At 40.7% G+C, this 12,825-nt stretch overlaps 1 protein-coding gene across 1 annotated transcript in view; it reads right to left on the reverse strand.

The window, feature by feature from the left end:
* Positions 1-12,825, reverse strand: part of SLF1 (SMC5-SMC6 complex localization factor 1) — a 1,376,372-nt gene that overhangs the window by 488,456 nt on the left and 875,091 nt on the right. The window contains exon 8 of the mRNA XM_044064135.1: positions 4,303-4,458. Coding sequence (XP_043920070.1) covers positions 4,303-4,458 — 156 coding nt within the window. The remainder of the gene's footprint in view (positions 1-4,302; positions 4,459-12,825) is intronic.

Genomic DNA, 12,825 nt, shown 5'->3' on the forward strand with positions numbered 1-12,825 from the left:
CGAAAGTGAAGAACATCGCGCAAGTAAACGGAAATCTCCGTAAGGGGAGATTTCCATTTACCTCAATGTAGTGCAGTCTCGGAGTTGGTATATTTAAGTAGGGGGGTGGGGGGTGCAGGGGGGCTTTCCCCCTGCCTACGCCATTTAGTTTTTTTTTTTTTTGTTTGTTTTTTATGTTATTTGATGTTTTCCATAATCGATCAATAAAGTTCGACCTTTATTGATTCGATTAAGTAAACTTTCGATAACGTGATAGAGACAGTTTTTCATAGAAATTCACAAGAGTCACGACAGATCTGATGTTCTTCAAAACAAGAAATTTTTAACTTGGTCTCCAAGTATTTTGCACAAGGATGAGTAATGCTGCCCCATGCGTCTACTATGCGCCACATGGGAGTGTGTTAAATGTTTCTGTGCAATTTGGGGACACAGAAAATTGAAGATGTTTTCGGATTAGACATATTCAAGTAATTATATTCCTCTTTTGTGATTACTTCCTCAATGAACAAATCATGTAAATGACGCCTTATACGTCTGTATACCCCATTCTTTTCATTAAGGGAGACGTCTCTAAGTACCATCACTTAAAGGATGCTTCATTTTTGAGTTTTAGTTGCCTTTACTGAAAACTGCTAAACCACCACCTTTATCTTGCTGAGTTATCTTAATGTTATCAGTCTATTTCTCGGCTGTGAGGTTATCCATATTGTTAAACTGTCTTTGTGGAGGTGGGTTTAGGTTTAAACAGAGGAACCAGGAAATGTTTATCTGATTAAGTTTCCAATAGGGAAACAAAAGCGCTTATTGTGTATGTGTTTTACATACTTGTCTGGAGGAGTTTCTGTGTAGTCAATTCTGCTGTAATTTCTGAGTTGGTTTACAGAACACACAGTATAAAAAGTTCACTGACAGATGAGTGATGACTCAGAAACTAATGAAAGCTGCCCTGCCCACTGCAATACCCACATAATCTGGAAAACAGAACTGCAAATACTGTGCCTGACAAGCCGAAGGGCAGAAGGGTTTGAACATGGACTCCATTACATTTTCATCCAAAAAACAAGGCCATGACCTTCTAGTCTCTCCTCTGTGAGCAGAAATGCTCATCACTGAAGAATATTCAACTCCACTTCACTCATGTGAGTCACAAATAGGCTCCGGGGTATTTCTCCAAGTTTACAGAGGTGACCTAAGATCTGCAACAATGGAAGTTAGAAGCCAATGCCAATACTATGAAGTCCCTTGACGAGCATGCCAGAAGAAAAACATTCATGTACAGGAACAAGTTTTTTTTCCCCTTGTATGGCTTCTGCCACAATGTCTTGTACATTGGTAAACATTATGGGAGCAGAGGAGACACCAAACAGCACCATTTTACACAGAAGGTGATGCCCACCCAATTGAAACAAAGTAATCTCCTGCATGGATCCTGAACAGTGATCATCAAGGAGTTGACCATCACGTCAGTTGACAACACAATGGTATCTTAATGTAATAGGGTTATCACAACTGGAAAGTCCTCATTTGGAACTTGATGTACTGGGATGCAGTCACTACAGTCACTAGGGACAACGATCAGAGAGGTCTCTTACCAGGCTTAGAACCAAAAACAGATAAAAGTAAAACCCCAGACATTTCTCTCAAGAAAAACAACATCAACAGCTCTCTTAAAGAATAAAATCTGGACCTATCCGAGAGCTCTGCAGAAACTGCTTGTTCCTTAACCAGAGCCAGTAATGACACACAATAGTATACTTGTCTGAGTAACGTACCATAACAGAATACTTTCAAGCAGACCTCTGGTATTCTTGCCTGTAAGCCAAGCTCTTCCCCCAGTCCACATTTTGGAATGATAGACAACTTAAAAGGAGGAATCACTCACACCATACTCTTTTTCGTAAAGTGGCATACAGCAGCATCTTGGCCAAATGCACATCCAGCTATTAGGCCTCAGTATGTAAAACTCATGAGGACCTGTGCACCACGTCTGCAGCCTGAGACCAAACCACCAACCCATAAACTAAGGCTATATCAATTATGCCATACTAACTACTGCTCCCTGGATATATAAAATAAATCAGAAACATGGGCTGGATATTAGAAATGTGACAGATATCCATTTGGATGTTTTCAGGTCAGTCTATTTCTCTGGTAGCAAGTTGACAGGATAAATGTTACATTTAATCTTACTCAAAAGGCTGAGCAGTAATTGCTTCCTGTAAAGAAAGAGAGTTTAATAATGGCACAAGAGGCCCCTCCTTTAAGTTGTGTGCAGTAGTGATGTCTGGGTGGAGAGGGCAAAGGAGAAGCTCAGCCTATAAGAAATAGCTGCCAAAACTCTGGAAATCAGACTGGCAGGGCAGGCACCTACCTTCAGCTATTTCTCAAGCATAAGTATTTATGTTGTAGAATTATCCCTACAATGAACATGTAAAAGTTCAAAGGCGTGGCATACTATGACTACAACTAGAATCCAACAGCCCCTTTACAATGGTTTTCCAAACTACAATAAGCAAACAGCTAGCCATCTACCCACAAGGTAACAACAGCAGCAAACAGGATTATGAATGCCAAGGCAAAAACGTTACTCATTTTATGACAGAAGTTCTTTCTAGAAAATTGGTCTGGCCTAAAATAAGTAGAAATGGTCAGGAAGACATCATACAGACCCGTGATCATAGCCCTGTTTTCTCTTTTGCAGATTTACAAACCGATTCTAGCAAACACGCCCAGAAAGAACCTCTCCTTGTAAAGAGACATCAAAAATGGCCAACATCAGCTCATACTTGAAAGAGATCCTAAGCCAGGTGGATCATGTTCAGGCAGATATACAAGTGTGTTGCCTGTGCCTGGAGATACTCAGATAAGAGGCACAGCAATAACGTCTTTAAATGTGTCTGTGCCGAGACATATCGAAGAACAAAGTAAACTAATACATAAAATTACTTCTTTTTTCTTCTCTTAGTGGCACAGGCACTTTCACCTCTCTCCTTAACATTTAAACAGACTATGTAAGAAATGTCATACAACTTCCAAAGATTAAATAAAAGAATTAACATGTTCTACTAATTCTCTAGTTGTAGAAGCTAAAAGCTATTTGTCCAAGAAGAAAAATGTGTACTAGGTAACGCTCACTAAAACACTACCCTTCCCAGTCAAAAGTGTTTATAGGAATGCAGTTTGTCAAACAAAGAAGACCCTGCAATTCAGAATCTGCTACTATGGACAAGTTATAAGGGGTATGTATCCAAGATGGTTCCTGCAGAAATATCAGCTATCCTCACAAAACCCCATAAAGATGGATTCCATCATTACCCATGAGTGGCAAGATTTCAGTCTCCTCTGGAGTGTACAGATGTGAAAAAAGTCCAATGATCTAGTCAGCAGCCAGTATAAAAGCAGTGCTTGGTAAGTCAACTTGAAAAAGTGTAATCTATTACAGAGAATTTCATCTATATGCTACTGCACCTTTAGTCAACATGTAGGTCCACATCAAAAAAGGCTTTCACTGACCCCTTGACATTCATCGTACAAATGTAAAAAAAATATATATCATGTCATACTCTGTGCTTCAGAAACTGCAGAAAATGGAAGAAGAAATAATGTCTTTACTTCACTTTCAAAAGAAAGTGCCATTTAAAAGAAGCTGGAAATCACTGGGCCAATGTGATGCTCACAGAATTCACAAGATCCAGCAATGCTAGTAGTCATTTCACAACCACTATTACAGTAAATGTTGCTGTTCCTCTCCTGCATCTGAAAGTAATAAAATATTTTCTGAGAAGGCACAGAATCTTCCAAGAAAGCACAATTTCTAATAAATGGTCAAAACTGACATATGCAATTTGTATATAAATGATGTAGTGTCATGTTCATAACTCTTTAATGCCTACTAGAAAGTCAAATAATTGAGTGTGACATTCCTGACTTCTGTCAGGCTGAATCAAGACTGTCTACAACTCTGGGGATGAAAGAATATGAAATTTGAGAAAATTGTTTCAAATGAACAAGAAAAAGAATACTGCGTTTCTTTTTCAGCTGAAATTATTTTTTTTCAAATTTAATGTGCTTAACTACAGTACTAAATACTATAAATTCAATGCAACAATTAAAATAAAGTAAGACAAAAATACTCTGCGTGTGGTCTGCCCTTCAAGTGCTATCAGCCAAAATGGGACAAGGCAGCCTACAAATACAGCAATACCAGCATAATTTTCACCACAGTGTGATCAGCACTATCAGATTTAATAAATTAAATGTAATTCCAATTTCACATGTGGTAAAACTGAAAACTTTACTCACCTGAACAATATGCAACAGCAAAGTCTGGAGAAGTTTTGCAGGAGGGAGAAAATCTGGTAACTGGGAAAAAAGTTCACGCACTGCATCCATGAAGAAATGTCCATCAAGAAGACTTTCAATCAGATTACGATTGGCCCTAGGACAATCCTGAATAGCCTATGACAAGGATAAAAATTCAACATTTGTAAAACATAAATGCTATCATGAGAGGTGTTTAAAAATAATTTCTTAAACTGACTTATCAGTCAAGTGAGAAAAGCAACATACTACAAAAAGAATTCAAAACCCAATAAAGTTTGTCACATATTTTCTGTAAACTGCAGATGTCTTTCATATCATCTGATTTTCAACAGGACTGTTGCTAGTGGGTAGACAAGAGTACGCCTTTTGAGACCCTTTCCAAAATACTTTTTTTGCAGTGTTCAACTCTTCACACACAGAATGACCCCCCCCCACTACCTTATCATACACTGGAGTACCCCCCACAACACAAAATCATCAGTCCTTGATCCCCATCCATATACAAGGGGAAAAAAAAACCACCTGCAAGCTAAGAATAACTACAAGGATATAAAATTATAAAAGTGGAAGTGGCCTTGACAGTTGCTGAACAGATCCCTTCAAAATATAAAGGGAATGGAAAGTGGGATAAAAAGCATCCACTACAAAAGGTCAATAGGTAAGGAAGAATACATTTTACCTTACTTCAGAAAGGAAGATTCCCAAGAGGCATCTACAGACCCCTCTGGAAACAGAAGAGACAAGAGCTGGATAGGTTAATCTGGGAGTTGAAAGTAAGTCCCAAAAGACAAAGCTGTGCCAAAGAATATTCCACTTCCAGAAGGGAGTTCCAGACAATAATGATTAGCGAAATTAAGCACAATAGAGAAAGAAGCTGGAGTGCTTAAATAAATAGGACGTGCTGGAGGGATAGCTTCCTGTCCCAGAGACTTCCCATGCTTTGGAACAAGTTCCTAATCTACATTAGGCAGAGCTCCTCGCTAAAACTCTTCAAAAGAAACCTTGACAAGTGGATGGGAAACAGAAAGTTTACCTCGGGGATCACTTCAGTGGCTCTGCTGGACAGAGGCACAGGGAACTAATCTAAGGGGGCGGCGAAAGCCAACACATTCTGGCTAGGCTTATAAATGCCTTTGGGCAGATAGCCTAGTACCCACCTATGAGTGCTATTATCCAAATTTTACAAATTTATGAAACAAGCACCAGAAGCTGCCACACACTCCTACAGGAATAACAAGCGAAATAAAGTAACGCAATTAGCAACGTTTTTAGAAACTACATGGTAACTATCACAACTTCCTTATCTATAGCAGCGGAAAAAATGGTAACTCTTCCTGAATTTGCCCTCTGGGGGGTAAAACTGCAATTCATGGTGATCAAAGTACTGCAGAAGCATTCTGTCCCTTATTTCACATCCAAGAAGAAAACTGGAGAATGAACAAACCACATTACTAAACAGCTCAAAGAAATGAGGTTTGGTCTAGAAGCACAGTATTAGTGGAACATTTTTCACAATGCAAGACCTTTATATCACAAAGCTCTAGGTGATGGAAGTAGTGCCAGTCAGGAATATACATTCCAGGAGATGTTTCAGGTCTGCCAAGCCAACATACTCAAAAGCATATCAACCTTTAACAACTTGGGTGCCTGTACGAGCAGGATGAAGAGGGAGGATGCGAGTGAGTAACCAGTGCCTACTCATCCATCCTTGGCAAAGGGAAGCAGTTTTGGGTCATCACATATGTGATACCTTGAAGGGAGCAATAGGTCCCTGCTCTGTGGAGCATACATGCAAGTATGAGATAGCTCAGGCACATGTAGAAGCTCTTGCTTTTGTGAATGATGACCATATTAGCATATAATAAATGGTACAGTCTGACACATTAGGAAAAGGGAATGAATCTCACAAGAAATGATCTCTGTTCCTTTAGTTCCAACAAAGGGCATTTTTCCCATGCAAAGGTCAACAGCCAGATACTTTTGGGGGTGTCTGTACGCATTCCCACCAAAACAGCTAAAAAAAAAAAAAAAAAAAATTCTGCTTCATCACATGTGCATACCTAATGGAAAGCTTAATGGCACACTTCATGTTTAAGAGTTCTAGAGGAAAAAAGGACAAATTTACTATAATGCTGATGTCTGTGAACAATATACATTTTATTATACTATTATGCTATGTATTCGCTGAAAATGCATTACAAAGTTTGTTGCTGGTAATATTAACTGCTTTAAAGTGTTTCCTTGGAGCTTCTCTCCAAGGGCCTCCACTGAAAAATGACACTTGTGTCCAGTCAGACTTTCGCCGATAAACAAATATCAATAATTATAACAATAAATGTTAGCGTTTACTATTGCAACCATAACTTCAAGGAACTCCGCTCCAGGCTGACATCAAGCCAGACTTTCAGAATTATTTATTTTTTTTTTAATTGTTACACTTTGGTGTGAAGCATTATTATTTTATGTTTGACAATCAAATTAATTACCAAAAAAGAAATAGCTATGGGTGCACTCCATATGCCTTCACTTTCGCAAATAAAATGATTGGGCTATGCAAGGGTAAATGTATTTATACTCATTCCTTTTAGAAAAATTAGGTAATTATTTATTACAGATACATACATGATTCACTATTAGTATGCAAGAGAGGTGTCCGGGGTTCATAGGTTCATAGATTAGTAGTAGGCTAACTACCCTTGAGGGCCATTTTAAACCTAACCAATTATCCAGTGTGAAAATGAAACCCTGGATCTTGTGTCTGTAAGGTGAACACCTTAACCATTAGGCCAACTTTTTATTTCTTTAAACATTTATTCAAAAGCAGATTTGGTATACATTTTACACAAGTGTCAATTGTGATTATTCTGACTTGATATTGACTGGTAACATGAATGGTGGACATCAGGCAAAGTAGCATTTACATCTACTTTCCTGTTCTATTTTTTTTTTTGATGGCTAACAGCTCTCATCCTAGCCATATTATACATGGTTCACCTTAAGGTGAAAGGCTAAGTGCTAGAAGTTTATGCACTACTTGGAATAACTTTCAGGATTAGGTTTAACAGAACTACATCATAGCATCTTCCCGAGATTATGCAGTGAAGGATATTAGTCAAGTCTATTGGAAAGTTTGTGGGATGGATAGATATGGAATTTCAAGAAAAAATACTGCTATAAATCAGATCAGGGTGGCAAGAAATATACTGAAAATCAATGTTATGTTATGGAGTGCAATGATTTTCATAGCAAAATTAAAGTCATTAAAGAAAGCGGAGTCTAACTGGTGAGTTAACTCAAACACTTCTTTGAGATTTTTCCGTTAAAACGGAACAATGTTGCAGATTATTTGGTTCACAATAGTTTTAGAAAAGTTGGAGCTACTGGGCCTAGAATGGTTATAACTCACAGAAGCACTGTCCCCTTAATTGTGACATCGGAAACAGCTCCAAAAAACGTGAGTACTAGTACTCTTAGATATATGCATGCACACATTACCTATCAATCTAACTATATATGTGTGTGCATAGGGTCTATATTAGATAACTGGACTTTCAAAAGTTCGAATGTCATATGGTCGACACCATATGATTGAATTTTTAAAAGTTTGGATATCTAATTTAAAAAAAAATAAACTAAACAAATAACCTACCTAAATGTTTTAAGCAGGGGGACAAGCCCCCCTGCACCCCCGCACTCTTTAAATTTACTAACTCTGAGAATGCACTACAGTGCAGAAAAATGAAATCTCCCCATTCCGGGCTGTACGGAGATCTCCGTTAAAACGTTCGAACCTTCAAAAATTCGATCATATAGTGTCGACCATATGACATTCGAACTTTTGAAAGTTCGAATATCTAATATAGACCCTGTGCATATACACATATCTATCATGTGTATGCACGTGTGTGTGTGTATGTGTGTATATATATATATATATATATATATATATACACACACACACACATATATATATATATATATATATATATACACACATTATATATATATATATATATATATATATATATATATATATATATATATATATATATGTATATATACTGGAGCTGTTTATGCACACAGATCTTCCTGTGGCCTGTTTTATACAGTGAAGGAAAAAGAAATGTAAACTGAAAGTTCAGGAACACCTACATTTAGTGAAATGGGATAAGTACAATCATGCTGCTCAGCATTTTTGTAACCATGATTATGGAAAGTTTGAATGTTTTTCTGCCACAATTTTACATCATGTTAAAGTACAAAGTACTGATGTGAATATGAAACTGTTGCTGGAAAAGAAATTAGCAGAGACTTGGGATTGAATGCAGATTTTAAATGAAAGGCTTTTATGCATCTATAATTGTTTTAATTGATTAATTGGATGATTGTTCTTATTTATGCTTACATTTTCTTCACTGCTTACACCCTGGAATTGTGCGAGGACCAAGGTGTTAGGTGTTTGTTGATGTTTTTACTGTCACTTGGTCATTTTATTTATTTCAGAGATGAGCACCCTTCCCCCTCAGCCGGGTTGGTGTTGGCGTACATCAGAAAAGTACAGTTGTGTACACTTACCATAAATGTAGATGTTCAAATGTATTCACTGCTGCAGTCATCACATTTGGGTTATCCCTGCCAGGGTAGCCCTTGGCCGGCCCGAATACCAGAGGCTTTGTATTTCTGGGTCAGTTACTGGCGCTTCAGGACTGACGTCAGGTCATCAATAGTATAAAGTTAGGCAGCCGACACCATTACATTAGTTTTTCTTGCCCTAACCTGTCAGGAGCCAGATTCTGGTGGAAGAACCCCACCAGCAGAAAGTAAATACCAATATGTCCCTTGTAAGGAAAGAAAAGAAAAAAAGGGGGATGGAAGGAGGGAAAACAGGTCTGCAACAGTGAATACATTCGAACATCTATATTTATGGTAAGTGTACACAACTGTACTATGTTTTGTGTTTCACTGTTGCAGTTAGCACATTTGGGTTGATTCCCAAAGCTGAGGAAATGGGTGGAGGCAGTAAAGGAAACTAGGGGCCGGCTAGAATGCTCTGCAAGACTGCAGAGGCAAACCATTCCCTGGATTTAGAGAAGAGAGGCAGGTGGTAATGTTTGGTAAATGTGTGAACAGATGTCCAGGTGGCAGCCGCCAGGATCCACTGATCCAGGTGAGGACTCCTCTGAGGAAATCTTCAGAGGTGGAGGCTGCTCTGGTGGAGTGAGTCCTGACCCCCTTGGAGGAGGCTTTCCATGTTGTTTGTAGCAGAAATGGATGCAGTATGCTATCCGTTTGGAGATGGCTCTGCCTTCTGCCCCTGTAGCAAAGCTAACCAGCAACTGATCAGACTTTCTGAAGGATTTAGTCCAGGAAGGTGTTTAGAATGGATAAATAAGAGGATGGGGCACCAGGTGCCCTCTTTTCTGGGCACCAGAAAAAGTCTGGAGTAGAAATCTTGGCCTCTCTGTTCTGCAGGAATGTGCTCCACTGCCCTCATAGAGAGCAGGGAAAGACTTGCTTTTCCACCTCTGCTCACTGGTTTGGAGGTAGATCTGGGGAACCCTTTTGGGATAAGAAGTGTGTGGAAAGAAAATATGTATCCCTGGGACACTATGTTGAGAACCCAGCAGTCGCTGGTAATAGTGGCCCAGGTACTTGCATGAAAGGAGAGTTTTCCTCATAGGGGTAAGTGAAGGTGGGCAGAGGGAGGGGGTGGGGAGGTGAGTCATTGTGAGTTAGGAGGTGGCCTAGAACTCCCTGGTTTTGAAGTGGAGGTAGTCCACTGCTTAGATCTCTGCATTCCCTGTGGCTGCTGTCGGGCGGGGGGGGTCTGGGCTGGACTGGATTAGTGGGAGCAGGAAAGGACCAGAGCTTGGTGGGACAATGCCTGCTGAACCTGGGTGGCTGGACCTGTAAGAAATCCTTAACTGTCTGCACAGATTTTGCTTTTTTTTCCATCTTTTTTAAGACCTCTACTGCCTTTGTGCCAAATAAGTTGTCTTTGTGCAAGGGGGCATCCAACAATTTAGATTTGACATGGTCTGCCAAGGGTGGTTCCTTAAGCCATGCATGCCTTCACATATCCGGTGACTGCTACCCTGCAAGAAGCTTCTAGGCCATAAAAACCACAGTGCAAGGTGTGTTTAGTTACTTGACTTGCGGAATGCATTAACTCTTGTAACTATTTAGATTCTGCACAAGCAGGAAAGGAAGACATTTTTTGCTTGAGGAGTTCCAGGGTATGTTGCTGAAATTTTAGCATATAGAACTGATAATTTAATGCCCTGATAGCAAGAGTAGCTGAGGTGTATACTTTTCTACCCCATCTGTCTAGTGCTTGGGAATCCCTATCTGAGAGGGTGGGATTCTTAGCAGTGGTTGCTTTAATCCCTTGAGAAATTACCTTAGGGTCAGCAGTAGGATTTTTAAAAAAAAATTTGCGCGAGTCAGGGATTCCATAGTACCTGTCTGGTTTTCTGGGTGCAAGAGGGAGGGTGTCAGGAGTCAATCTGGATTCCAGGAAAACATCATCTACAACATCCAGGACTGGGGAGGGGGTGATGGCCAAGGATCTGTGCTGTGGAAGATCTAAGAATTCCCCGAGTCTCTGTTTAGACTGAGGGTAGTCCAGACTCTCTCATTGGAAATGCTCCCTTAAGGTATGAAGGGTTTCCCCAAAGGAAAAATCCTCTGGGGGGAGAGGTGGAAGGGATGGAATCCTCTGCATCAGAATCCTCATAAGTAAAAAGGGGTTGCATGTCTTCATATTCAGATGCATCAGAATTATCTGACTCTTGTTCAGACAAAACTACAGAGGACAGATCTCTTTTCCTTTTGGAGGGGGTAGCTTAGCTTCCTCTGATAAGCATGATAAGGTCTTCCACCATTTTAAGCTTTTGAAACTGAGGCAAGGAAGCAGGTGCCTGAGATTGGGTTGTTGGTTTCTTCGGCGTGGTCCGTACCCTGGGCCTAAGAAACTCTGTAGTTTTCAAAAGAACAGTAGTCGCGAAAGAAGACATCGGTTTGTGTTGAGAATTGGTAGTGCGAAGGACTTTCGGAAGCCGGTGCCTGCACAGTGGCTCCGGACCCATCCAAGGCAGAGATGACTGCAGGATCCTTAGTTGAAGAAAAGTGCTGTGGCATACCGGACTCCGAAAGGGTCTCGGTAGCAGCCTGCAAATGCAAAGAAGTAGGCATCAGGGGCTGTGAAACTGAACTGACAACTAGCTTAATGGAAGCATCGTCGGTAGGTTTGGACCTATGCAGTCCATCTCTGTCTTTATCTTTATGTTTTTTCGGAAGATCGGCTGTCGGATGGCTTTCCGAAGCCATATCGGAGTTCGAGGACTGCAAGCGAAAATATCGAGCTACAATAAGGGCCCGACGACGGATAGTTCTGGCATTGAACAAAGCACAGAAGTGACAGAGGGGGACGTCGTGGTCTGGGCCTAAACTAGTGAGGCAGTAAGAATGAAAGTCTCGGTGCGGTATTTGCTTTCCACAGGCGAGACAATTGTTAACTTTTTTCTGACATTGGTTAGTGCAAGAAGAAAAGATCCCCAACGGGGTACTTAGCTTTAGAAGACTTCAGCTTTAAATCGGTCGACGAAACTCAGGTAGCGGCTGACCGGCACTTACGCGAACTGCTTCTGCTTCAGGTTCCACGGCAAGAAAGACTGATGTAATGGTGTCGGCTGCCTTGCTTTATACTACTGATGACCTGACATCAGTCGTGAAGCGACAGCAACCGACGCAAAAATACTAAGCTTCTGGTATTCGGGCCGGCCGAGGGCTACCCTGGCAGAGATAACCCAAATGTGATGACCGCAATAGTGAAACACGAAAAATAAGAAGTTATGTACTCACCATAACGTTCCATCTGAGTAGATAAACTTCATTTGTCAGCAACCTGTGGGTATCGGATCCGACTTCGGATCCGAGCCGGCAGTTTTCAACAGCTTAGATCCGAGCTCCTAGCTCCTCCCTCTACCCATAAGCACCTGCCAACCCTGACTGACCTCAGATCAGGTTTGCCCCCAAGCAGCAACTGCTACAGATTTACCAATTTCAAATGTCATCTCTGAAGACAGCAAAACCGAATGATGGAAGGTCAGGGGGAAGGAGGGGGGGATGGTTGCTGACAAATGAAATTTATCTACTCAGATGGAACGTTATGGTGAGTACATAACTTCTTAATCTGAAGTAGTTAACTTCATTTGTGCAGCAACCTGTGGGACAGAGTCCCCAGCTACCTGAATCTTGGGCGGCCATCATGGAAGGATGTTCCGGAGCACTGCAGAGCCAAAGGATGCTCTCCCTCTGGAGATAATATCCAGCTTATAATGGTTGATAAAGGTATGAGATGAGGCCCAAGTGGTGGCTGAACAAATATCATCTAAAGGAACCCTGGATCTAAAAGCAGCAGAGGTAGACATAGATTGCGTAGAGTGGGCACGGACTCCTTTAGGCGCGGGCCTACCAGAACTTTCATAAGCCAAACGAATA

The sequence above is a fragment of the Protopterus annectens genome, chromosome 2.part2 (genome assembly GCF_019279795.1).
Source record: "Protopterus annectens isolate FY-2018-M chromosome 2.part2, PAN1.0, whole genome shotgun sequence".
NCBI lineage: Eukaryota > Metazoa > Chordata > Ceratodontiformes > Protopteridae > Protopterus > Protopterus annectens.